This window comes from Mesoplodon densirostris, chromosome 4, assembly GCF_025265405.1.
Source record: "Mesoplodon densirostris isolate mMesDen1 chromosome 4, mMesDen1 primary haplotype, whole genome shotgun sequence".
NCBI lineage: Eukaryota > Metazoa > Chordata > Mammalia > Artiodactyla > Ziphiidae > Mesoplodon > Mesoplodon densirostris.
The window spans coordinates 117,298,118-117,324,206 of NC_082664.1; the positions used below are offsets into that span (position 1 = coordinate 117,298,118).

Consider the following 26,089-nt stretch of genomic DNA (forward strand, 5'->3'; position numbering starts at 1 on the left):
AGAGGGGTTGGCTAGAAGTCTGTACACATACTATTTGAACCCTCCACGTCCCCTCCCAAGTTCTGCACAGCCGGGAAACCACACTCCCCCATCATACAAGAGGCAAGAGGTTTGTACTCTGGAGAAATTGAACCAGAGGGCTCTGCAGGTGGGCACTGGTTGAGGCAGAGGCCTGGGGAGGGGTTTAGGGCTGAAAATGAGGATTAGGTGAAAGTCCTTTCATCTAATGGCTGGACCCTCTTCTCCATTTCCCTGCCCTGCTCCCAGCACAGAGGCAGCCAGAGGTGTGTCCTCAGGCAGGAGGCTGATGAACTCTGGGAAAACCTGTGTTCCCAGAGACAAAATTTGTGAACACTGACATTGGGAAGTTGCCCCGATGCCAGTTTGCTGCCTGGCCACCCTAGTGTTAGTGAATGCTTCAACGGTGTGTTTCACTTTTGTCAAAAGAAAAATAATAAAACATTAAAATAAACAAAAATATCAGAAGACGCTAAGTGCAATGTAGAGAATTCAAACAGAGTGATGTGATGGAGTGCCTGGGTGGCTGCCTTAGGTCAGGGGTCGGGGAAGGCCTCCAAGAGGGGGAGCCAGCCATGTGATATGGGACCAGAGGTCCCTGGGAAAGTGACCCTGAGACCAGCACACACTTAGTGTGTTTAAGGAATGACGAGAAGGCCTGTGTCACAGCAGGAGGTAAAGGGAGAAAGAATGAGATGAAGTGAACCAGGTAAGCAGAGCCAGAACATGTACCTGTTATGTAAGCCAAGGGTAAAAGTTTGGGTTTTCTCCCACCCGAGGTCTATGGACAAGGGGGTGACATGATCTGATCTAGGTTTACGAGAACCCCTCTGACCCCTGTTGGCGAATGGATGGTAGAGGGCTGTAGGACTGCAGTCATCCAGGTGAGAGCTGGCGGTGGAGGTGGAGGGAGGTGGGCAGGCTTGTGGTAGCGCTTAGGGAGTTGGACTTGAGGGCAGATTGGATGGCAAGGATAAGGGAAAGTGCGGAAGCAAGGGAGGAGATTGCCTTTCTTTGGATGCAGCTAAAATGAGATGAAAACACCTGAGGAGCAGGTGTGGGGATAGAGCGAAGGGTCCTGTTTAGACTACGTTGGGTTTGTGACACCTGTACCCCAGTTCTGTGTTGCTGTCAGGTAGGCAGTTGGAGGTTTGATCTGACACTGCAGGGAGGGGCGAGGGCTGGAGATTGGGATCATGGGCAAGTAGGTAATCTCCTAGGTAGGAGCTCAGGCCGGGGGAGTCCCTGGGACTCCTCCACCCGCCTCCCTGCTTCAGGCCTTTGGGGGTTTGACTGGAGGTTGTGGGGTTATGCCAAAGCGATGCAATGTGTGTTTGGAACACTAGGTGGCAGTAAAAGATCTCCTTCCTCCTGAGCCCGTGGCCAGGCCCTTCAGTGTCAGGCCCAAACTTTGCCTTCACCCAGATGGCCCAGGGAGGCCCCAGAGTGTGAACAGCCGTCTCAGCCACAAACTCAAGAGGCATCTGGAAGCCTCTCTAGGCAACCTTCCCCAACAACAACAAAGAATGAAACCAAAATAAAAATGTGTGCAGCTTTAAAAAAAATTTTTTTTTTTTTTTTTTTTTTTGCGGCACGCGGGCCTCTCACTGTTGTGGCCTCTCCCGTTGCGGAGCACAGGCTCCGGACGCGCAGGCTCAGCGGCCATGGCTCACGGGCCCAGCCGCTCCGCGGCATGTGGGATCTTCGCGGACCGGGGCACGAACCCGTGTCATCTGCATCGGTAGGAGGACTCTCAACCACGGCGCCACCAGGGAAGCCCTGTGTGCAACTTTTTACAAAGCCTTTATGAAGCCCTCAAGTCCTCAGAGAGCTCTGTGGGGTGATAACCCCTATTCTACAGATAAGGAAACCAAGGACACATGGCAGTAAGCCGCAGGGTTGGAACTAGAGTCCAGTCTAGTCTGGCCAGCCCTCGGAACACCTCCTAGAAGAGGGGATATGGGCGTTGCTGGAAGACAGGTGGGTCAGGCACAGCCCCGTAAGCCACGTTGGGCTCCCACCGGCTGGTTACACTGACCCTGGATATTGCGGGGTTTCCCGTCTTCCACTAATCATCAGTGTGGGACAACAGAATAAGTCTCTTGGGTGGCACGTTTAGGCAAGTAACCAGAACGAATCCCGTTCCCTGACTCTTCCTCGGATGCTCTTCCCGCAAACCACGGCTGTGCTTCCTCTCACGGCCATCTTGTCTTCACTATGGGGCCAGACTACACACAGTATCCGAGGTAAGACACAGGAACATGTTTTTTATTACTCGGAAAAGGCTCCAGAAACGTCAGAGACGCTTACGACTAGTGTCCTTGGGAGATTTGTAAGGAACGTCCCCTCCAGCCTTTGGATGCTCAGCCCATTCCTCCCCGCTCCCCCAAGAGCAAAGCACCCAAACGTCGGGCTCGGGCCGGGTCCACGCCTCCGGCCCCGCCCCTGCCCAGCCCACCACCCACCGCCCCGCTCTTTCTTGCAGTTTGAGATCCGGCAGCTGCGGGCGCACCTGGCGCAGCAGGACTTGGACCTGGCGGCCGAGCGCGAGGCGGCGCTGCAGGCCCCTCACGTGCTCAGCCAGCCGCGCAGCCGCTACAAGGTGGTGGAGGCCGGCACGTGGGCCGAGGAGACCGCGGACGAGAGCGTTGTGGAGGAGCTGCAGCCCGCGCAAGGTGAGCCCACCCGCGGCCTCCCCAGTCCCGTCGTGGGGAGCCCCGTCCCCACCCCCGCCCTAGGGCTCTGTGCACAGCTTCCCGGAGTTGGAGCACGCCTCCTGGCAGGACCGTGCCCCCATCTCGGCCCACGATTGTGGCGGTGGCGGTGGTGGTGACCCTCAGATCAGTGCCCCCGGGACTACCTTTCTGAGCCTCGGAGAAAGCGTTCAGGTAAGCTCCCTTGACCCGACCTCGACATGATCTCAGTGGCGTGTACTCATTTCATGCCTGTGGGCCACTGGCTGCTTTGCGTGCACTATTTCCCCAGTCCTCGCAGTTAACCGCCTGCAGGAGGCTTGACTTTGCTACTTTATGGATGAAGGAACTGCGACCCAGAAAAGTTGTCCAAAGGTGCCTCACTAATAAATGGCAGAGCTAGGCTTCCAGCCAGATGCCTAGGACTTTCCTACTGGACTGCCCAGCCCACTAAGGCCCAGATAGTAAGTTCAGGCCTGGGGCCCAGAACAACCCAGAATCTATACTTTAGGGATGGTAGTAAATTGATGGGCAGGTGATGTTGGTGGAAATGGGAGTGCCGGCCATACCCTAGGGCAGAATACTCTGTAGAAGACCAGCTGTGTCACCTTGTAGAGGGGAATTAACCTTTCTGGGTCTTGGTTTTACCAGCTGTCAAATGGGAACAATGCTGAGCTTTCCTCACAGGGTTGTTGTGAGGCTCCAGGAAGCAGGTGAAAGTGGCTTCCAGAATTGCAAAGTAGTCCTGCAAATGTCAGGTGGTATTATTTTGTGATTGGGGGTGAAAATACCCTCACCTGGTGATGCAGCCGTGTCAGGTTTTGGGCCTTTGGGAGGTTTGGAGAGACTGTGTTCTCATGGGCTCAGGCCAGGAATCAGCCTTGGCTCAGGGGGCACAGCAGGGGAGATCTGTGGTCTTGCTGGAGCCCCGGGGGAATCCTGGGAGCCTGAGCATGACCGCTCAGGTCTGAGTCCTCCCTGCCCCAACTTGCACCTGAAAATGTTATCACTAAAATGATGGTTAAGGGATTTCTTCACTTTACCAAGATATTTTTAAAAGTATCGATGTCCCCTAATAATTCAGAATACATTTTTGGGTCCACATTTTTTACCTAAAGGTAAGGGAACTAAGATTCATCAAACTCCTCCAAGAGAAGCTTTTTACAGTGTGATTTCATTTCATCCTCACACCTCCTTTCTCTCATACGGAGGAGGAAACTCAGACCCGAAGAGGTCGAGAGAATTTCATGAGGTCGCACAAAAGAAATGGAGGTGCTGGGCTTGGAACCAAGGCTGTGGGATCCTAAACTCCAGCTTCATCTGGGGCCCACTTTGCCTTGGCGTGCTGTGTGCTCCTTGCCAGGGCAGTGGCAGCCAGGCAGGGCTGGGCAGGTTGGGCAGCAGGAAGCCAGAGCTCCAGACTCTGCCACTCCCTGGCTCTGTGACTTGGGGCTTCAGTGTTCCCTTCTGCAAAGTGGACTCATCACTCCAGCTCTGTCTGCCTTACAGGAAGTCTGGGGAACTGATGGATGTGAGAAAGCTCTGTAGGCTGTAAGGCACTGTGAACAGGTTTTGGGGAGTGGGGTGATTGCTATTATGATCTTTTGAGAGACTTTCCAACCTCAGAACTGTAGAATTTGGGGGGTAGGAAGGACTTCTGAGTCCAGCTCTTCAGCTGATACGCTAATCCCATCTATTACACCTGCCAAGAGTTTTACCTTCCTCTAAGAATAGGTACCCCGAACCTCCCAGAGAAGCCCATGCCAGCCCAACATCAAATGGCTCTGTTAGAAAATTCTTCCTCAGGCTGTGCTGAGGTCCCCCCCCGGCACCCACCTCTCCCACATGGACCAAGCTTTTATATATAGGCCTGGTGGGTGCCCTCCCAGCTGAGATATCCTTTCGGAGACTGGCCTCTGAGTGTTTTCTCCTCCAGAGACTGTCACCTGCATTCCCACAACCAGTCCTCAGGGGACAAGCTCTCCAAGTTCTTGCTGTCCTGCCCCTCCCTGAGCATTCCAGTGTTTCAGTCACGCAGTTCTTGGGGAGCTGCAAGACCAGGGCAGAGTGTCGAGGGGGGCCACCCCTGCCGTTTTTCTGGACCCAAGACCCCTGTGACAAGGCCAGAAAACTCCTGAGCCTTGTGGTGGCTGCCTGGCCTGAGCTCACAGGTGACCCAGGCCCACATGGCTCTGTCGAGCCCCATGTCCCTGCAGCCCATCCTTGGGCAGCGCACCTTCTGTACCCTCTGTGTGGATTTTGACATTCATTTGTGTTCACCTGTAGCTTGTTTGATTCCTGCTTTTACTCCGGGTTTCTAGGACTTTGTAGATCCTGACTCATCACCAATTCCTTCCGGTTTTACTGCCTACATATATCGTGAAACATTCCCCTTTTCCGTCTGCATTGTTCAGCCTTCCTTATCTCTGGACCTCGGCTGGCTCCCTGACCTCAGCTTTGCCCCCATAGGTGCCCCCTTCAGTCCTTTGTCCCCCCTATACACACACAGTCATCTTTCATAAATCCTTCATGTCCCTCCCTGAGTTAACACCTTGGCTGGTATCTGCTAGGGCTGCCGAAACAAACTACTGCAAACTGGGTGGCTTAAACAACAGAAGTTTACTGTCTCACAGTTCTGGAGGCTGGAAGTCTGAGATTAAGGTCTCGGTAGGGTTGGTTCCTTCTGAGGGCTGTGAGGGAGCATCTGTTCCTGCCTCTCCCCCAGCTTCTGGTGCTTTGCTGCTAATCCTTGGCATTCCTTAGCTTGTAGAAGCATCACTCTGACCTCTGCCTTCTCTTCACATGGTGTTCTCCCTCAGTGTGTGTCTGTGTCCAAATTTCCCTTTTCATAAGCACCTTAGTCGTGTTGGGTCTGGGGCCCACCCTACTCCAGTATGATCTCATCTCCTCTTTTTTTTTTTTTTAATACATTTATTTATTTTTGGCTGCATTGGGTCTTCGTTGCTGTGCGCGGTTTTTCTCTAGTTGCGGTGAGCAGGGGCTACTCTTCCTTGTGGTGCACAGGCTTCTCATTGCGGTGGCTTCTCTTGTTGTGGAGCATGGGCTCTAGGCATACGGGTTTCAGTAATTGTGGCTCGTGGGCTCTAGAGCGCAGGCTCAGTAGTTGTAGCGCACGGGCTTAGTTGCTCCGCGGCATGTGGGATCTTCCTGGACCAGGGCTCGAACTCGTGTCTGGCAGGCGGATTCTTTTTTTTTTTTTTTTATCAATTTATTTATTTATTTATTTTTGGCTGTGTTGGGTCTTCGTTTCTGTGCGAGGGCTTTCTCTAGTTGCAGTGAGCGAGGGCCACTCTTCATCGCGGTGTGCGGGCCTCTCACTGTTGCGGCCTCTCTTGTTGCAGAGCACAGGCTCCAGACGCGCAGGCTCAGTAGTTGTGGCTCATGGGCCCAGTTGCTCCGTGGCATGTGAGATCTTCCCAGACCAGGGCTCGAACCCGTGTCCCCTGCATTGGCAGGCAGATTCTCAGCCACTGTGCCACCAGGGAAGCCCGGCAGGCGGATTCTTAACCAGGGAAGTCCAGTCTCATCTTAACTAATTATATCTACAACAATCACATTTCCAAATTAGGAAATCACACTCTGAGGTACTGGGGGTTAGGATTTCAACATATAACTTTGAGGGGGAGGACGCAATGACTCAACTCATAACAGGTGGCATATAAGACCCTTGATGGTCTTGTCCCAGGCTGGCCACCGCCCCGACCCCCGCCATCTCATCTCCTTCCAGTCTGCACTCTGTCTTCACTTGCACTCTAGCCGAGTGAAACATCTTTGTGTTTGGGAAGTGTTCTGCGCAGTAGTAAGTCTCTGAGCCTTTCCACATGTTGTTCACTGGCAGGACAGGCCTGCCTGCCAAACTTCTTTTCATCCTTAAAACCCGTCCCAGAGTGAGCTCCCAGTCACCACGCCCTTCTCTTGAGACCTTATACGAACTCCCACTAGGCCCTGAGTGTGCCAGGTCGCTCCCACACTTTATCTTCGGGGCCCACTGCGCCTGGCCCTCAGGCTCCCCTTAAAGTCCGTTGCATGGAATGTAATCTGCAAGCCCATAACTGATCGAAGAACAAAATACGGCTTGTGGACATCACTTGTTTCCCTATGGGTCCTGCAATCCTGGGTTTTCTCTCGGAGCTCAGGGGGCATCTGGCAATAGCCCACTCCAAAAACCCCACTCCTGGCTTTCAACTCCCCATGCTGGTGCTTGTGGAATCCAGAATAAAAGAATATAACAAGAATATAAGAATCTTCTTTTTGAAAGTTCTCCTGGAAGTCAGTGGCAGCTGTTGCCCACTTTGTCTTGCTTTCCAAGGATGGGAGGAGCAGGTTTACAGTCTCCTGGTCCATCACAGGACCTTCCTGCCGATGGAGCAGAGGGGGCTGGAGCAGCCGCTTCCTTGCTTTCCCTAGTGGTCAGCCTCCTTGCTCTGCCCACGGCAGCTGCTCACCTGGCGCTTGAGCCTGCCCGGTGCTGTTCTGTCTTCAGCTGAGCCCACCTTGAAACACCCGAGCTCAGCTGAGCGCCTCCAGTACAGCCACACAATCTGCAGCACCTCTCTGTCTCTCTCATCAGGAGACTGAGCTCTTGAGATAACAGCATGGCCGTTGCTATCCCCCATCCAATGACCTCCAGACCCTGGACACCTGATGCCACATTTGGATTCACAGGGAGTCAAGATCGGGGGTCAGAGAGTCTGCCAACAAACCAAGCCTTTAAAATCATCCCACACATTCTAGTGCTGTGAAGCTTTGAGTGCCTGCCTCTCCACCCTGTTCCTCCTCTCTCTGCAGTCCCCATCGTGGGCAACTTCCAGGAGGAAGTGGAGGGACACAGAATAAGAAGGGAGAAAGTGACTGGCTGCACGTGCCAGCTAGGGTGTTATGGGGTCTGTGCTGACCCTCCCGGAAACTAGAGGCGTGTCTGAACAAGGCACTCAGGCCTCCCATAGAGGTGGCAAACATGCACCCCTGGGAGCAGTTGCAAATGCCCTTCCCATCTAGCCCTGGAATCCCACCCCTGCTCTCCTTTATCTCCTCTGTGACACCCCCTACCTCCCAGCTCTCTAGATGCACACTTGCCTGCCTCAGCCCACTCAGGAGAGCACAGCGCATTCCTGGTCTGCCGCTTGATGGCCAACCCCCAGAGCTGTCAATAGAAAAGGCAGTGCCTCTGAGGCAGAGGGCAGAAGCCTGGGGCTAGCAAGTGGCATGCATGATTCACAGCCTCAGATGAGCCAGGGAGACAGGGCACCCCAGCTGATCTCTCTTTGACCAGGAGCTGTGTCCAGGGAGGGATTTCCACGTCATTAGAAATTATGGCTAGACAAGCTAGGGGCGCTCTGGGCCACGCTGGAGGTGGAGATAGGTCAACGTTCATTGCTCACCATGACCTTCAGGCCAGCGAGGGCCCTGAGGCTCACCATATCACACTAGTACACAGACCATCTGGGGATTAACCTGCAGACAACAGCGATAAGTCTCAGGACCCATGGGCGAGGGCCTTGCTCCAGGGGGGATGGCAGCCCAGGAGGGCGGGAGTGCCAGCCTCAGCCCGGGCAGGAGAAGTGGCCCCTGCAGTCTCAACAGTTGCCAGCGGGTCAGTCAGACTAATGCCGACCAGCTTCTGTTTAAACTTGCTCCAGCACAAATCATTTTTAAAACCCAGGCGGCAGAGTTGCAGGCTTTGGGGGCCTGCCAAGTTCACAGTGCCCCTGTGTAGTCATTAATACTTCCCTCCCAAATTTATTAGTCTTGAAGTTCACCCGTAACTTATGAATTACAGCCCCTGGTGGGAGTGCCGCAGCTTTTAGCATATATCACAGTGAGCTTCGGTGTCCCCCCATGCTGCACCAGCACTCAGAGAAGCCCCCCAGAGGTGCACCAGGCCCGCAGAGCTGGCACCAGTGTATAACCTTGGGAGAGGAGGGGCCTGTGTGCCAATGGAGGCAAGCCGGGGTTTCTGCTATCACTGGCCTCCTGATGTGTGTGCCTGATGGGGGGCCCTGGGGACCCCAGGGAGCCCCAGAGCTGTAGAACTAGAACTGGGCAGCGAGGCAGCTGACAGGGCAGAGCTGGTGGGGGTGGTACTGAGGGAAGGATGTGGGTTTAAGACTCAGGGCTGGGTTTGAATCTCAACTTGGCCTTGAACAAGTTACTTAAACTCTCTGAGCAGGACTGGCTTTATGGTGGGGTGACCCATGCAGTCACCGAGGGCCTCACACTTGGTTCAATGCTCTGCTGTCACTCTTGAAATTCTTAATGCTTTTTTTCTTTCAGTGAGGTATAATTGACATATATAATTGACATATTAGATTCAGGTATACCTGGTAATAATTCGATATTTGTATATACTGCAGAGTCACAATAACCCTAGTTAACATCTATCACTGTACATAGTTACAGAATTTTACTTCTTGTGATGAGAACTTTTAAGATTTATTCTCTTAGCAACTTTCAGATATAAAATGTAATATTAACTATAGTGACCATGCTGTATCATATCCCCATGACATTTATTTTATAACCAGAAGTTTGTACCTTTTGACCTCTTTCACCCACCCATTTCACCCAACCCCCAACCCCTGCCTCTGGGAACCACCAATCAGTCCTCTCTATCTGTTTCTTTTTAGTTTTGTTCTGTTTTTATTTTCTATTTTTTAACATCTTTATTGGAGTATAACTGCTTTACAATGGTGTGTTAGTTTCTGCTTTATAACAAAGTGAATCAGCTATATGTATACATATATCCCTGTATCCCCTCCCTCTTACGTCTCCCTCCCTCCCTCCCTATCCCACCCCTCTAGGTGGTCACAGAGCACTGAGCTGATCTCCCTATGCTATGTGGCTGCTTCCCACTAGCTATCTATTTTACATTTGGTAGTGTATATATGTCAACACCACTCTCTCACTTTTCCCCAGCTTACCCTTCCCCCTCCTCGTGTCCTCAAGTCCATTCTCTGCATCTGGGTCTTTATTGCTTTCCTGCGCATAGGTTTGTGAGAACCTTTTTTTTTTTTTTTAAGCATACAGTATTTGTTTTTCTCTTTCTGAATTACTTCACTCTGTATGACAGTCTCTAGGTCCATCCACCTCACTACAAATAATCGTTTCTTTTTATGGCTGAGTAATATTCCAGTGTATATATGTGCCACATCTTCTTTATCCAATCATCTGTCGATGGATACTTAGGTTGCTTCCATGTCCTGGCTATTGTAAGTAGAGCTGCAGTGAACATTGTGGTACATGACTCTTTTTGAATTATGGTTTTCTCAGGGTATATGCCCAGTAGTGGGATGCTGGGTCATGAGATAGTTCTATTTTTAGTTTAAGGGACCTCCATACTGTTCTCCATAGTGGCTGTATCAATTTACATTCCCACCAGAAGTGCAAGAGGGTTCCCTTTTCTCCACACCCTCTCCAGCATTTGTTGTTTGTAGATTTTTTGATGATGGCCGTTCTGACTGGTGTGAGGTGATACCTCATTGTAGTTTTGATATGCATTTCTCTAATGATTAGTGATGTTGAGCATCCTTTCATGTGTTTTTTGGCAATCTGTATATCTTCTTTGGAGAAATGTCTATTTAGGTCTTCTGCCCATTTTTGGATTGGGTTGTTTGTTTTTTTGATATTGTGCTGCATGAGCTGCTTGTATATTTTGGAGATTAATCCTTTGTCAGTTGCTTTGTTTGCAAATATTTTCTCCCATCCTGAGGGTTGTATTTTCTTCTTGTTTATGGTTTCCTTTGCTGTGCAAAAGCTTTTAAGTTTCATTAGGTCCCATTTGTTTATTTTTGTTTTTATTTCCATTTCTCTAGGAGGTGGGTCAAAAAGGATCTTGCTGTGATTTATGTTATAGAGTGTTCTGCCTATGTTTTCCTCTAAGAGTTTTATAGTGTCTGACCTTATATTTAGATCTTTAACCCATTTTGAGTTTATTTTTGTATACGGTGTTAGGGAATATTCTAATTTCATTCTTTTACATGTAGCTTTCCCAGTTTTCCCAGCACCACTTATGGAAGAGGCTGTCTTTTCTCCATTGTATATTCTTGCCTCCTTTATCAAAGATAAGGTGACCATATGTGTGTGGGTTTATCTCTGGGCTTTCTATCCTGTTCCATTGATCTATATTTCTGTTTTTGTGCCAGTACCATACTTTCTTTGTTACTGTAGCTTTGTAGTACAGTCTGAAGTCCAGGATCCTGATTCCTCCAGCTCCGTTTTTCTTTCTCAAGATTGCTTTGGCTATTCAGGGTCTTTTGTGTTTCCATACAAATTGTGAAATTTTTTGTTCTAGTTCTGTGGAAAATGCCAGTGGTAGTTTGACAGGGGTTGCACTGAATCTGTAGATTGCTTTGCGTAGTATAGTCATTTTCACAATGCTGATTCTTCCAATCCAAGAACATGATATATCTCTCCATCTGTTTGTGTCACCTTTAATTTCTTTCGTCGGTGTCTTAAAGTTTTCTGCATACAGGTCTTTTGTCTCCTTAGGTAGGTTTATTCCTAGGTACTTTATTCTTTTTGTTGCAATGGTAAATGGGAGTGTTTCCTTAATTTCTCTTTCAGATTTTTCATCGTTAGTGTATAGGAATGCCAGAGATTTCTGTGCATTAATTTTGGATCCTGCTACTCTACCAAATTCATTGATTAGCTCTAGTAGTTTTCTGGTAGCATCTTTAGGATTCTCTATGTGTACTATCATGTCATCTGCAAACAGTGACAGTTTTACTTCTTTTGTGATTTGGATTCCTCTTATGTCTTTTTCTTCTCTGATTGCTGTGACTAAAACTTCCAAAACTATGTTGAATAATAGTGGTGAGAGTGGGCAACCTTGTCTTGTTCCTTATCTTGGTGGAAGTGGTTTCAGGTTTTCACCATTGGGAATGATGTTGACTGTGGGTTTTTCATATATGGCCTTTATTATGTGGAGGTACATTCCCTCTTTGCCTACTTTCTGGTGGGTTTTTACCATAAATTGGTGTTGAATTTTGTCAAAAGCTTTTCCGCATTTATTGACATTATCATATGGTTTTTATCCTTCAATTTGTTAGTATGGTGTATGACATTGATTGATTTGCGTATATTGAAGAATCCTTGCATTCCTGGGATAAACCCCACTTGATCATGGTGTATGATCCTTTTAATGTGTTGTTGGATTCTGTTTGCTAGTATTTTGTTGAGGATTTTTGCATCTATGTTCATCAGTGATATTGGCCTGTAGTTTTCTTTCTTTGTGACATCCTTGCCCGGTTTTGGTATCAAGGTGATGGTGGCCTCGTAGAATGAGCTTGGGAGTGTTTCTCCCTCTGCAATATTTTGGAAGAGTTTGAGAAGGATAGGTGTTAGCTCTTCTCTAAATGTTTGATAGAATTCGCCTGTGAAGCCGTCTGGTCCTGGGCTTCTGTTTGTTGGAAGATTTTTAATCACAGTTTCAATTTCATTGCTTGTGGTTGGTCTGTTTATATTTTCTATTTCTTCCTGGTTCAGTCTCAGAAGGTTGTGCATTTCTAAGAATTTATCCATTTCTTCCAGTTTGTCCATTTTATTGGCATATAGTTGCTTGTAGTAATCTCTCATGATCCTTTGTATTTCTGCAGTGTCAGTTGTTATGTCTCCTTTTTCATTTCTAATTCTATTGATTTGAGTCTTCTGCCCTTTTTTCTTGATGGCTGTAGCTAATGTTTTATCAATTTTGTTTATCTTCTCAAAGAATCAGGTTTTACTTTTATTGATCTTTGGTATCATTTCCTTCATTTCTTTTTCATTTATTTTTGATCAGATTTTTATGATTTCTTCCTTCTGCTAACTTTTTGGGGTTTTTTGTTCTTCTTTCTCTAATTGCTTTAGGTGTAAGATTAGGTTGTTTATTTGAGATTTTTCTTGTTTCTTGAGGTAGGATTGTATTGCTATAAACTTCCCTCTTAGAACTGCTTTTGCTGCATCCCATAGGTTTTGGGTCATCGTGTTTTCATTGTCATTTGTTTCTAAGTATTTTTTGATTTCCTCTTCGATTTCTTCAGTGATCTCTTGGTTATTTAGTACCATATTGTTTAGCCTCCATGTGTTTGTGTTTTTTACCAAATTTTTCCTGTAATTGATATCTAGTCTCATAGTGTTGTGGTTGGAAAGGATACTTGATACGATTTCAATTTTCTTAAATTTACCGAGGCTTGATGTGTGACCCAAGATATGATCTATCCTGGAAGAATGTTCCTTGAGCACTTGAGAAGGAAGTATATTCTTGTTTTTGAATGGAATGTCCTATAAATATCAATTAAGTCCCATCTTGTTTAATGTGTCATTCAAAGCTTGTGTTTCCTTATTTATTTTCATTTTGGATAGTCTGTCCAGTGGTGAAAGTGGGGTGTTAAAGTCCCCTACTATGATTGTGTTACTGTCGATTTCCCCTTTTATGGCTGTTAGCATTTGCCTTATGAATTGAGGGACTCCTATGTTGGGTGCATAAATATTTACAATTGTTATATCTTCTTCTTGAATTGATCCCTTGATCACTATGTAGTGTCCTTCTTTGTCTCTTGTAATAGTCTTTATTTTAATGTCCATTTTGTCTGATATGAGAATTGCTACTCCAGCTTTCTTTTGATTTCCATTTGTATGGAATATCTTTGTCCGTCCCCTCACTTCAGGCTGTATGTGTCTCGAAGTCTGAAGTGGGTCTCTTGTAGACAGCATATATATGGGTCTTGTTTTTGTATCCATTCAGCCAGTCTATGTCTTTTGGTTGGAGCATTTAATCCATTTACATTTAAGGTACTTATTGATATGTATGTTCCTATTTCCATTTTCTTAATTGTTTTGGGTTTGTTTTTGTAGGTCTTTTCCTCCTCTTCTGTTTCCTGTCTAGAGAAGTTCCTTTAGCATTTGTTGTAAAGCTGGTTTGGTGGTGCTGAATTCTCTTAGCTTTTGCTTGTCTGTAAAGGTTTTACTTTCTCCATCAAATCTGAATGAGATCCTTGCTGTGTAGAGTAATCTTGGTTGTAGGTTTTTCCCTTTCATCACTTTAAATATGTTCTGCCACTGCCTTCTGGCTTGCAGAGTTTCTGCTGAAAGATCAGCTGTTAACCTTATGGGGATTCCCTTGTATGTTATTTGTTGCTTTTCCCTTGCTGCTTTTAATATTTTTTCTTTGTATGTAATTTTTGATAGTTTGATTACTATGTGTCTTGGCATGTTTCTCCTTGGATTTATCCTGTATGGGACTCTCTGTGCTTCCTAGACTTGATTCACTATTTCCTTTCCCATATTAGGGAAGTTTTCAACTATAATCTCTTCAAGTATTTTCTCAATCCCTTTCTTTTTCTCTTCTTCTTCTGGGACCCCTATAATTCCAATGTTGGTGCATTTAATGTTGTCCCAGAGGTCTCTGAGACTGTCCACAGTTCTTTTCATTCTTTTTTCTTTATTCTGCTCTGAAGTAGTTATTTCCACTATTTTATCTTCCAGTTCACTTATCCGTTCTTCTGCCTCCATTATTCTGCTATTGATTCCTTCTAGAGAATTTTAAATTTCATTTATTGTTGTTCACCATTGGTTTTTTGCTCTTTAGTTCTTCTAGGTCCTTGTTAAATGTTTCTTATATTTTCTCCATTCTGTTTCCAAGATTTTGGATCATATTTACTATCATTACTCTGTATTCTTTTTCAGGTAGACTGCCTATTTCCTGTTCATTTGTTTGGTCTCGTGGGTTTTTACTTTTCTCCTTCATCTGCTGCGTATTTCTCTATCTTCTCATTTTGCTTAACTTACTGTGTTTGGGGTCTCCTTTTTGAAGGCTGCAAGTTTGTAGTTCCTGTTGTTTTTGGTGCCTTCCCCCAGTGGGTAAGTTTGGTTCAGTGGGTTGTGTAGGCTTCCTGTTAGAGGGGACTGGTGCCTGTGTTCTGGTGGATGAGGCTGGATCTTGTCTTTCTGGTGGGCAGGGCCATGTCTAGTGGTGTGTTTTGGGGTGTCTGTGAACTTATTATGATCTTAGGCAGCCTCTCTGCTAATGGATGGGGTTGTGTTCCTGCCTTGCGTGTTGTTTGGGATGGGGTGTCTAGCACTGGAGCTCGCTCATCATTGAGTGGAGCTGGGTCTTAGCATTGAGACAGAGATATCTGGAAGAGCTCTCACTGATTGATATTATGTGGGGCCGGCAGGTCTCTGGTGATCCAATGTCCTGAACTTGGCTCTCCCACCTCAGAGGCTCAGGCCTGACACCCGGCCGGAGCACCAAGACCCTGTCAGCCACATGGCTCAGAAGAGAAGGGAGAAAAAATGAAAGAAAAATTAAAATGAAGTTATTAAAAAATTTTTTTAAGTAATTAAAAAAAGAAAGCAACCAAGCCAATAAACAAATCCACCAGTGATAACAAGTGCTAAAAACTATACTAAGATAAACATAAATATCAGTTACTAGTCTGTCACATACAGCAAATCCTAAGTCTACAGTTGCTCCCAAAGTCCACCATCTCAATTTTGGGATGATTCTTTGTCTTTTCGGGTATTCCACAGATTCAGGGTACATCAAGTTGATAGTGGAGATTTACTCTGCTTCTCCTGAGGCTGCATGGAGAAATTTCCCTTTCTCTTCTTCGTTCACACAGCTCCTGGGGTTCAGCTTTGGATTTGGCCCCGCCTCTGCGTGTAGGTCGCCCTCTGGCATCTGTACTTCGCCCAGACAGGAGGGGGTAAAAGGAATGGCTGATTAGGGGGCTCTGGCTCACTCAGGCTTGGGGGAAGGAGGGGTATGGAATGCAAGGTGAGCCTGTGGCTGCAGAGGCCGGCGTGACATTGCAACAGCCTGAGGTGCGCCATGTGTTCTCCCGGAGAAGTTGTCCCTGGATCCCGGAACCCTGGCAGTGGCAGGCTGCACAGGCTCCCGGGAGGGGAGGTGTGGATAGTGACCTGTGCTTGCACAGAGGATTCTTGGTGGCTGCAGCAGCAGCCTTAGAATTTCATGCCCGCCTCTGGTGTCTACACTGATAGCCGTGGCTCGTGACCATCTCTCAAGCTCATTTAGGCGGTGCTCTGAATCTCCTCTCCTCGCACACACCAAAACAGTGGTCTCTTGGCTCTTAGGCAGTTCCAGACTTTTTGCCAGACTCCCTCCCAGCTAGCTGTGGTGCACTAGCCTGCTTCAGGCTGTGTTCATGCAGCCAACCCCAGTCCACTCCCTGGGATCTGACATCTGAAGCCTAAGCCTCAGCTCCCAGCCCTCACCCACCCCGGCGTGTGAGCAGACAAGCCTCTCAGGCTGGTGAGTGTTGGTCGGCAGTGATCCTCTGTGTGGGAATCTCTCTGCTTTGCCCTCTGCACCCCTCTCACTGTGCTCTCCTCTGTGGCTCTGAAGCTTCCCCCTGCCTACCCCCCATTTCCACCAGTGAAGGGGCTTCCTAGTGTGTGGAAACTTTTCCTCCTTTACCGCTCCCTCCCCAAGGTGCAGGTCCCATCCCTATTCTTTTGTCTCCATTTTTCCTTTTTTCTTTTGCCCTACCGAGGTACGTGGGGAGTATCTTGCATTTTGGGAAGTTTGAGGTCTTCTGCCAGCATCCAGTAGGTATTCTGTAGGAGTTGTTCCACATGTAGATGTATTTTTGATGTATTTGTGGGGAAGAAGGTGATCTCCACTTCTTACGCCTCCGCCGTCTTGAAGGTCCTCCTGTTTTGTTTTTAGATTCCACATAAAAGTGAGATCATACCTTGTCTTTGTCTGACTTATTTCACTTAAGCATAAAGCCCTCTGGTCCATCCAGGTTGTTGCAAATGGCAAGATTTCATTCTTTTTTATGGATGAATAACATTCCATTGTATGTATATGTGTGTGTATGTATGTATATGTATATATCACATCTTCTTTACCCGTTCATCTATTGATGGACACTTAGGTTGTTTCCATATCTTGGCTATTATAAATAATGCTGCTATGTACATTGGGGTGCATGTATCTTTTCAAATTAGTGTTTTTGTTTTCTTCAGATATATCCAGGAGTAGAATTGCTGGATCAAATGGTAGTTCTTAGTTTTTTGAGGAGCCTCCATACTGTTTTCCACAGTGGCTACACCAATGTAGATTCCCACTAACAGTGTACTTGGGTTCCCTTTTATCTATCTTCTTTCCAACACTTGTTATCTCTTGTCCTTTTGATAATAGCCATTCTACGAGTGTGAGGTGATATCTCACTGTGGTTCTGATTTACATTTCCCTGATGATTAGTGAAGTTGAGCACCTTTCCATGTACCTTTGCCCTATCGTATGTCTTCTTTGGGAATATGTCTATTCAGAACCAATTTTTAATTGGATTGTTTGTTTTTTTGCTATTGAGTTGTATGAGTTCTTTATATATTTTGGATATTAACTCTTATCAGATATGATTTGTGAATATTTTCTCCCATTGGGTAGGTTGCCTTTTATTTTGTTGATGGTTTCCTTTCCTGTGCAGAAACTGTTTAATTTGGTATAGTCCCAGTTATTTTTGCTTTTAGTGTCAAATCCAAAAACGCATTGCCAAGACCAATGTCAAGGGGTTTACCTACTGCCTATATTTTCTTGGATTTTTATGGTTTCAGGTTTTACATTCAAGTCTTGTTTTTTTTTGAATGTTATTTGATTTTAATTTTCTATACAGCAGGTTCTTATTAGTTATCTATTTTATACATATTAGTGTATATGTGTCAATCTCAATCTCCCAATTCATCCCACCACCACCCTCTCTCCCCACTTTCCCCCACTTGGTGTCCATACATTTGTTCTCTACATCTGTGTCTCTACTTCTGCCTTGAAAACTGGTTCATCTGTACCATTTTTCTAGATTCCACATATATGCGTTAATATATGATATTTGTTTTTCTTTCTGACTTACTTCACACTGTATGACAGTCTCTAAGTCCATCCACATCTCTACAATTGACCCAATTTCCTTCCTTTATATGGCTGAGTAATATTCCATTGTATATATGTACCACATCTTCTTTATCCGTTCATCTGCTGATGGGCATTTAGGTTGCTTCCATGACCTGGCTATTGTAAATAGTGCTGCAGTGAATGTTGGGGTGCATGTGTCTTTTTGAATTATGGTTTTCTCAGGGTATATGCCCAGTAGTGGGATTTCTGGGTCATATGGTAATTCTATTTTTAGTTTTTAAGGAACCTCCATACTATTCTCCATAGTGGCTGTATCAATTTACATTCCCACCAACAGTGCAAGAGGGTTCCCTTTTCTCCACACCCTCTCCAGCATTTGTTGTTTGTAGATTTTCTGATGATGCCTTTTCTAACCGGTGTGAGGTGATACCTCACTGTAGTTTTGATTTGCAATTCTCTAATAATTAGTGATGTTTGAGTAGCTTTTCATGTGCCTCTTGGCCATCTGTATGTCTTCTTTGGAGAAATGTCTATTTAGGTCTTCTGCCCATTTTTGATTGGGTTGTTTGTTTTTTTAATACTGAGCTACATGAGCTGTTTATATATTTTGGAGATTAATGCTTTGTCCATTGATTCATTTGCAAATATTTTGTTCCATTCTGAGGGCTGTCTTTTCATCTTGTTTATAGTTTCCTTTGCCGTGCAAAAGCTTTTAAATTTCATTAGGTCCCATTTGTTTATTTTTGTTTATATTTCCATTACTCTAGGAGGTGGGTCAAAAGAGATCTTGCTGTGATTTATGTCAAAGAGTGTTTTTCCTATGTTTTCCTATAAGAGTTTTATAGTGTCCAGTCTTACATTTAGGTCTTTAATCCATTTTGAGTTTATTTTTGTGTATGGTGTTAGGGAGTGTTCTAATTTCATTCTTTTACATGTAGCTGTCCAGTTTTCCCAGCACCACTTATCAAATAGGCTGTCTTTTCTCCATTGTATATCCTTGCCTCCTTTGTCATAGATTAGTTGACCGTAGGTGCGTGGGTTTATCTCTGGGGTTTCTATCTTGTTCCATTATTCTGTATTTATGTTTTTTGCCAGTACCATATTGTCTTGATTACTGTAGCCTTGTAGTATAGTCTGAAGTCAGGGAGTCTGATTCCTCCAGCTCTGTTTTTTTTTCCTCAATATTGCTTTGGCTATTTGGGGTCTTTTGTGTCTCCATACAAATTTTAAGGTTTTTTTATTCTATTTCTGTAAAAAATGCCATTGGTAATTTGATACAGATTGCATTGAATCTGTAAATTGCTTTGGGTAGTATAGTCATTTTCACAATATTGATTCTTCCAATCCAAGAACATGGTATGTCTCTCCGTATGTTTGTGTCATCTTTGATTTCTTTCATCAGTGTCTTATAGTTTTCTGAGTATAGGTCTTTTACCTCCTTAGGTTGGTTTCATTGCAATGGTAAATGGGAGTGTTTCCTTAATTTTTCTTTCTGATCTTTTGTTGTTGGTGTATAGGAATGCAAGAGATTTCTGTGTATTAATTTCGTATCCTGCAACTTTACCAAATTTATTGATTAGCTCTAGTAGTTTTCTGGTGCCATCTTTAGGATTATCTATGTATAGTATCACATCATCTGCAAACAGTGACAGTTTTACTTCTTTTCCAATTTGTATTCTTTTTATTTCTTTTTCTTCTGTGATTGCTATGGCTAGGATTTCCAAAACTATGTTGGATACTAGTGGTGAGAGTGGACATTCTTGTCTTATTCTTGATCTTAGAGGAAATGCTTTCAGTTTTTCACCACTGAGAATGATATTTGCTGTGGGTTTGTTATATATGGCCTTCATTAGGTTGAGGTAGATTCCCTCTGTGCCCACTTTCTGGAGAGTTTTTATCATACATGGGTGTTGAATTTTGTCAAAAGCTTTTACTGCATCTATTGAGATGATCATATGGTTTTTATTCTTCAGTTTGTTAATATGGTGTATCACATTGATTGATTTGTGTATACTGAAGAATCCTTGCATGCCAGGGATAAATCCCACTTGATCATGGTGTATGATCCTTTTAATGTGTTTTTGGATTCTGTTTGCTAGTTTTTTGTTGAGGATTTTTGCATTTATATTCATTAGTGTTATTGGTGTGTAATTTTCTTTTCTTGTAGTATCTTTCTCTGGTTTTGGTATCAGGGTGATGGTAGCTTTGTAGAATGAGTTTTGGGAGTGTTCCTTCCTTTGCAAGTTTTTCAAAGAGTTTGAGAAGGATGCGTGTTAGCTCTTCTCTAAATGTTTGATAGAATTCACCTGTGAAGCCATCTTGTCCTGGGCTTTTGTTTGTTGGAAGATTTATCATCACAGTTTCAATTTCATTACTTGTGATTGGTCTCTTCATATTTTGTATTTCTTCCTGGTTCAGTCTTGGAAGGTTATACCTTTCTAAGCATTTGTCCATTTCTTCCACATTGTCCATTTTATTGGCATAGAGTTACTTATAGTAGTCTCTTAGGATGCTTTGTATTTCTGTGGTGTCCATTGTAGCTTCTCCTTTTTCATTTCTAATTTTATTGATTTGAGTCCTCTCCCTCTTTTTCTTGATGAGTCTGGCTAAAGGTTTATCAATTTTATTTACCTTCTGAAAGAACCAGCTTTTAGTTTTATTGATCTTTGCTATTGTTTTCTTTGTTTCTATTTCATTTACTTCTGCTCTGATCTTTATGATTTTTTCCTTCTGCTAACTTTGGGTTTTGTTTGTTCTTCTTTCTCTAGTTCCTTTAGGTGTAAGATTAGATTGTTATTTGAGATTTTTCTTGTTTCTTGAGTTAGGATTGTACTGCTATAAACTTCCCTCTTAGAACTGCTTTTGCTGCATCCCATAGGTTTTGGATCGTCATTTTTTCGTTGTCATTTGTCTCTAGGTATTTTTTGATTTCCTCTTTGATTTCTTCAGTGATCTCTTGGTTATTTAGTTACATATTGTTTAGCTTCTATGTGTTTGTGTGTTTTTTACATTTTTTCCCCTGTAGTTTATTTCTAATCTCATAGCATTGTGGTCAGAAAAGATGCTTCATATTATTTCAATTTTCTTAAATTTACTGAGGCTTAATTTGTGACCCAAGATGAGATATATCCTGGAGAATGTTCCATGTGCACTGAAGAAAGTGTATTATGCTGTTTTCGGATGGAATGTCCTATAAATATCAATTAAATCTATCTGGTCTGCTGTGTCATTTAAAGCTTGTGTTTCCTTATTAATTTTCTGTCTGGATGATCTGTCCATTGGTATAAGTGAGGTGTTAAAGTCCCCCACTATTATTGTGTTATACTGTTGATTTCCTCTTTCATGGCTGTTAGCATTTGCCTTATGTATTGAGGTGCTCCTATGTTGGGTGCATATATATTTATAATTTTTATATCTTCTTCTTGGAGTGATCCCTTGATCATTATGTAGTGTCCTTCCTCATCTCTTGTAACATTCTCTTTTAATTAATTAATTTATTTATTTTTGGCTGTGTTTGGTCTTCATGGCTGCATGCAGGCTTTCTCTAGTTGTGGTGAGTGGGGGCTACTCTTTGTTGTGGTGCGCAGGCTTCTCATTGCAGTGGCTTCTCTTGTTGCAGAGCACAGGCTCTAAGCGTGTGGGCTTCAGTAGTTGTGGCATGCATGCTCAGTAACTGTGGCTCATGGACTCCAGAATGCAGGCTCACTAGTTGTGGCACACAGGCTTAGTTGCTGCCCGGCATGTGGGATCTTCCTGGACCAAGGCTCGAACCCATGTCCTCTACATTGGCAGGCAGATTCCTAACCAGTGCACTGCCAGGGAAGCCCCTCTTGTAACATTCTTTACTTTAAAGTCTATTTTATCTGATATGAGTATTGCCTCTCCAGCTTTCTTTTGATTTCCATTTGCATGGAATATCTTTGTCCGTCCCCTCACTTTCAGTCTCTATATGTCCCTAGGTCTGAAGTGGGTCTCTTGTAGACAGCATATATATGGGTCTTGTTTTTGTATCCACTCAGCGAGCATGCATCTTTTGGTTGGAGCATTTAATCCATTCACATTTAAGGTAATTATCGATAGGTATGTTCCTATTACCATTTTCTTAATTGTTTTGGGTTTGTTTTTGTAGGTCCTTTTCTTCTCTTGTGTTTCCCACTTAGAGAAGTTCCTTTAGCATTTGTTGTAGAGCTGGTTTGGTGGTGATGAATTCTCTTAGCTTTTGCTTGTCTGTAAAGCCTTTGATTTCTCTGTCAAATCTGAATGAGATCCTTGCCAGGTAGAGTAATCTTGGTTGTAATTCTTCCCTTTCATCACTTTAAATATGTCATGCCACTCCCTTCTGGCTTGTAGAGTTTCTGCTGAGAAATCAGCTGTTAACCTTATGGGAGTTCCCTTTTATGTTATGTGTCATTTTTCCCTTGTTGCTTTTAATAATGTTTCTTTGTCTTTAGTTTTTGTCAATTTGATTACTATGTGTCTTGGAATGTTTCTCCTTGGGTTTATCCTGCCTGGAACTCTCTGTGCTTTCTGGACTTGGGTAGCTATTTCCTTTCCCATGTTAGGGAAGTTTTCAACTATAGTCTCTTCAAATATTTTCTTGGGTCCTTTTTCTCTCTCTTCTTCTTCTGGGACCCCTATAATGCAAATGTTGGTGCATTTAATATTGTCCCAGAGGTCTCTTAGGCTGTCTTCATTTCTTTTCATTCTTTTTTCTTTATTCTGTTATGCAGCAGTGAATTCTACCATTCTGTCTTCCTGTTCACTTATCCGTTCTTCTACCTCAGTTATTCTCCTACTGATCCCTTCTAGTGTATTTTTTCATTGCAGTTATTGTGTTGTTCATCTCTGTTTGTTAATTCTTCTAGGTGTTTGTTCTTTAATTCTTCTAGGTCTTTTTAAAACATTTCTTGCATCTTCTTGATCTTTGCCTCCATTCTTTTTCTGAGGTCCTGGATCATCTTCACTGTCATTATTCCGAATTCTTTTTCTGGAAGGTTGCCTATTTCCATTTCATTTCATTGTTTTTCTGAGATTTTATCTTGTTCCTTCATCTGGTACATATTCCTTTGCCTTTTCATTTTGTGTGTCTGTGAATGTGGTTTTCGTTCCACAGGCTGCAGGATTATAGTTCTTCTTGCTTCTGCTGTCTTCCCTCTGGTGGATGAGGCTATCCTACATTCAAGTCTTCATCCATTTTGAGTAATTTTTTTTTTATGATGTAAGAGAGTGGTCCAGTTTCCCCAGGACCACTTATTGAAGAGACTGTCCTTTGCTCATTGTGTATTCTTAGCTCCTTGTTTGTAAACTAGTTGACCATATGTGGGTAGGTTTATTTCTGGGCCTTAATGCTTTTTCTAAAAAAATAAGTTTATTTATTTATTTTTGGGGGGCTGCATTGGGTCTTTGTTGCTGCACACAGGCTTTCTCTAGTTGCGGCAAGCGGTGGCTATTCTTCGTTGTGGTGTGCGGGCTTCTCATTGTGGTGGCTTCTTTTGTGGCGGAGCACGGGCTCAAGGCACGCAGGCTTCAGTAGTTGTGGTGCATGGGCTTAGTTGCTCTGTGGCATGTGGGATCTTCCTGGGCTAGGGATTGAACCCGTGTCCCCTGCATTGCCAGGCGGAATCTTAACCACTGCGCCACTGGGAAGTCCCAACCTTAATGCTTTATAAACAAGGGGCCCCACAAGTTATGCAGCTGGTCTTGTGTCTCAACCCTAAATTTTCCAAAATGAGAATAGTAGTGGAAGCACATCTTCACTGAGAGGAACTGAACATTCAGTCATACACACTGCCCTCAGCCTGGTTCACAGCAGGTCTCAGTGAATAGTAGTGTCCCCCCTCAGTGAGGGCTGCTGAGCTGTGGAGCAGCAAGTTGGAGTTTGGGAATGGGAATCCCGACCAGGAATCAGGGCTTCCATCTGGGCTTTGGGGCCTGGATCTACACAGGACGTGTGGGTGTGCAGTGCTGACCCCCACCCCCAGGCTGGCCAGTCCTGTCACCTATGTGAGGCCCAGCTGACTCACCACCCTTTTGCTCCACCTCTGCCTCGCTTGGCAGGTTGGGGCCTGGCCCAAGGAGCAAACCCCACATAATGAGCATCGCCACCACAGCACCCAACCGGCTTTAGGAGGATTAGCCAGGATGGCTTCACAGAATGTTCACACCCTAGGAAGAAAGGTGCCGGGCAGCTGAGAGCAGCTGCCACAGAAACGACCCAAGACTTTGGGGCTGGCAGGGAGCACCATGGGCTGGGGTTTCAGGGAGGTGAGGGACAGCCCCAGGTTAGACTTGACCTTCATTATCTCAGTGAAACATACAGCTCACCAGCATGTAGATATTTCTTATTCCCATTTTACAGGTGAGGAAGCTAAAGCTCAGAGTGGCTAGGGATTTGCCTAAGACCACACAGCAAACGTCTGCAGAGCTGAGGTTGGCACCTGGGCTCTTTTGTCCTGGAGTCTATGTTTGTACCAACCCTTCTTTCCTATCCCTCCAGAGTCAGCCAACCCAGTCTCCCTGTGAGGCAGTTCCTACATGGCCCTAGGGCTCCTTGATGCCAAATCAAAACAAACTGTGGGGCAGGGGGTTATTCTTAAATGGAAGGTGGGTAGTCCCATGTTGAGGCTGACTGATGGCCTCTTCCTGGCCACAAGCATCTGTGCCTGCTTTTCTTCTCTCCCCACAAGCTCCCAGACACCCAGTAGTCACTAGTCTCTGGGCAGGAAGTACCAGGGACTGAGAGCAAGGCTGTGTGCTGCAGGGTGCAAAGAGCATCTCAGAGGGTGAGGGGAATGGCCCTGGGAGGTCTTGCATGTCCCTGACCCAGCCATAGGCACTGTTCAGTCATCCTATTTATTGGTGGCTGGTATAAGCCAAGCCCCATGCTAAGTGCTGGGGAGACTCTGAGTAAAATGTGGCCCCTGCCCTCTAAGGCTCTTGGGCCCCTGTGTGGGTGGGGACAGAACTCCAGCCCAAGTGGTCAGTTGTGGAGAAGGGGGACTACCTGAAGCAGAGAGGGGTGGGCGGGGTGGGGGGTGCGGGCAGCATCAGCACTGCTAGGGAAGCCCGGGCAGGCCTTGCTCTGACTTGTCTTAAAGTTCACTCTGAGGCCCCTGTGTTTGGAGCAGAGGAAGCAAATACAGACTGGACAGGCCTGCAGTGGCTGCCTGGAGACCTAGGTTCTGTGTCAGGCGTGTCCATGGAGTGAGCAATCCCATTCATTAACCCCACAGGCATGACGAGAGTCCAAAGGGGAAAGCAAGAGGTCTGACCTAAGGCTGGACTATGGGCCATAGCAGAGGGTATCTGGGGTCCCTCAATTGGTTAGATTCAGCAGCAGTTGCGTTGTTGGTAAGGATGGAGAAGAAGCATGCAGAAGTGACCAGGGTCCCAGCCTGGGTGGGCAAGGGAACCATTCACCAAGATGGAGGTGGAGGGAGAAACTGAGTTCTATTTTGGACATGTTGAGTCAGAGGTAGCTGGAGGTCATCCAGGTGAAGCTGTCCAGTTGGCCAGACAAGTCAAAAGCTCAGGAGAGATATCTGGGCTGAAGGTCACCTGGCCTAGGTTATTTTACCTGGCCTAGGCTTGGATGAAGATGTGAGCATCCTCAAATAGTCAACACTGAGACAGGAGAGAGAGAGAGAATACCTTAGTAGACTGAATCAAGATTCAGAATGCTTTCAGCAGGCTCTGGGCTGAAACCAGCAAGCTGACATTTGCCTGAGATGATAAACATGAAGCCCTCTGTGGGGGGTTACACAGCCACAGCATGGCAAAGGCCTGGCTGGCCTGGCCCCAGCTCCTGCAGAGAAGACCTGGGCATTGATGTTGGCCACGAGCTCGTGAGTCAGCAGAGTAGGGCAGTTGCTAAACCCACTTGGAGGAGGTTAGGCTGCATTAGGGGAATGATCACGCCGGATCTTGGGAAGGACCCATCTGTTAAACAATCCCAGCCTTGCAGGACAGCAGTGAGGATTAAAGGAGGTCGGTGTGTGAAGTGCCGAACCTGCAGTCTGGAGCTTTGAAGGGCACAGTAAACGCTAGCTCCCTCCTCCCTACTCCTCCCCCCATCTTGGTCTCATCTAGAGCCCACAGTGAAACCTTCAGAGTGGAGAGGCTGGAAAACTGAGGAGGGGTGGAAAATGGACAGGGGTTTCTCAGGAGAAGAGACTTCTCAGGAGGGATGTGAGGGCTTTTTAAGTGCTGGAAGTTCTGTCGTACAGACTGTGAGTAGAAATGGGCTTAGCCTTGGTACCTGTGGGGGCAGGATCTGCAAGGCTTCACATAGCAGGCTCTTCCTGAGGAGACGGAGACTGGCTGCCTGACCAAGGAGTGGACGTCCCTAGGAGGCCCTGACTGTGCTCCCTGGAGGTAGAGGGTCAGGCACACTGACCCTGTTGAGCGCAGATGAACCCGATTATTAGAGCTGCTCAACAAAGAGGTAGGAGTCCCCTTCCCTGAGGTGCACAGGCCGTGGTGGGGAGAGCCCCCCGTCAGG

At 45.6% G+C, this 26,089-nt stretch overlaps 1 protein-coding gene across 1 annotated transcript in view; it reads left to right on the forward strand.

The window, feature by feature from the left end:
- TMEM266 (transmembrane protein 266) overlaps positions 1-26,089 on the forward strand; it is an 83,143-nt gene that overhangs the window by 53,194 nt on the left and 3,860 nt on the right. Inside the window, exon 8 of the mRNA XM_060095135.1 lies at positions 2,504-2,693. Within this exon, the coding sequence (XP_059951118.1) occupies positions 2,504-2,693 (190 nt within the window). The remainder of the gene's footprint in view (positions 1-2,503; positions 2,694-26,089) is intronic.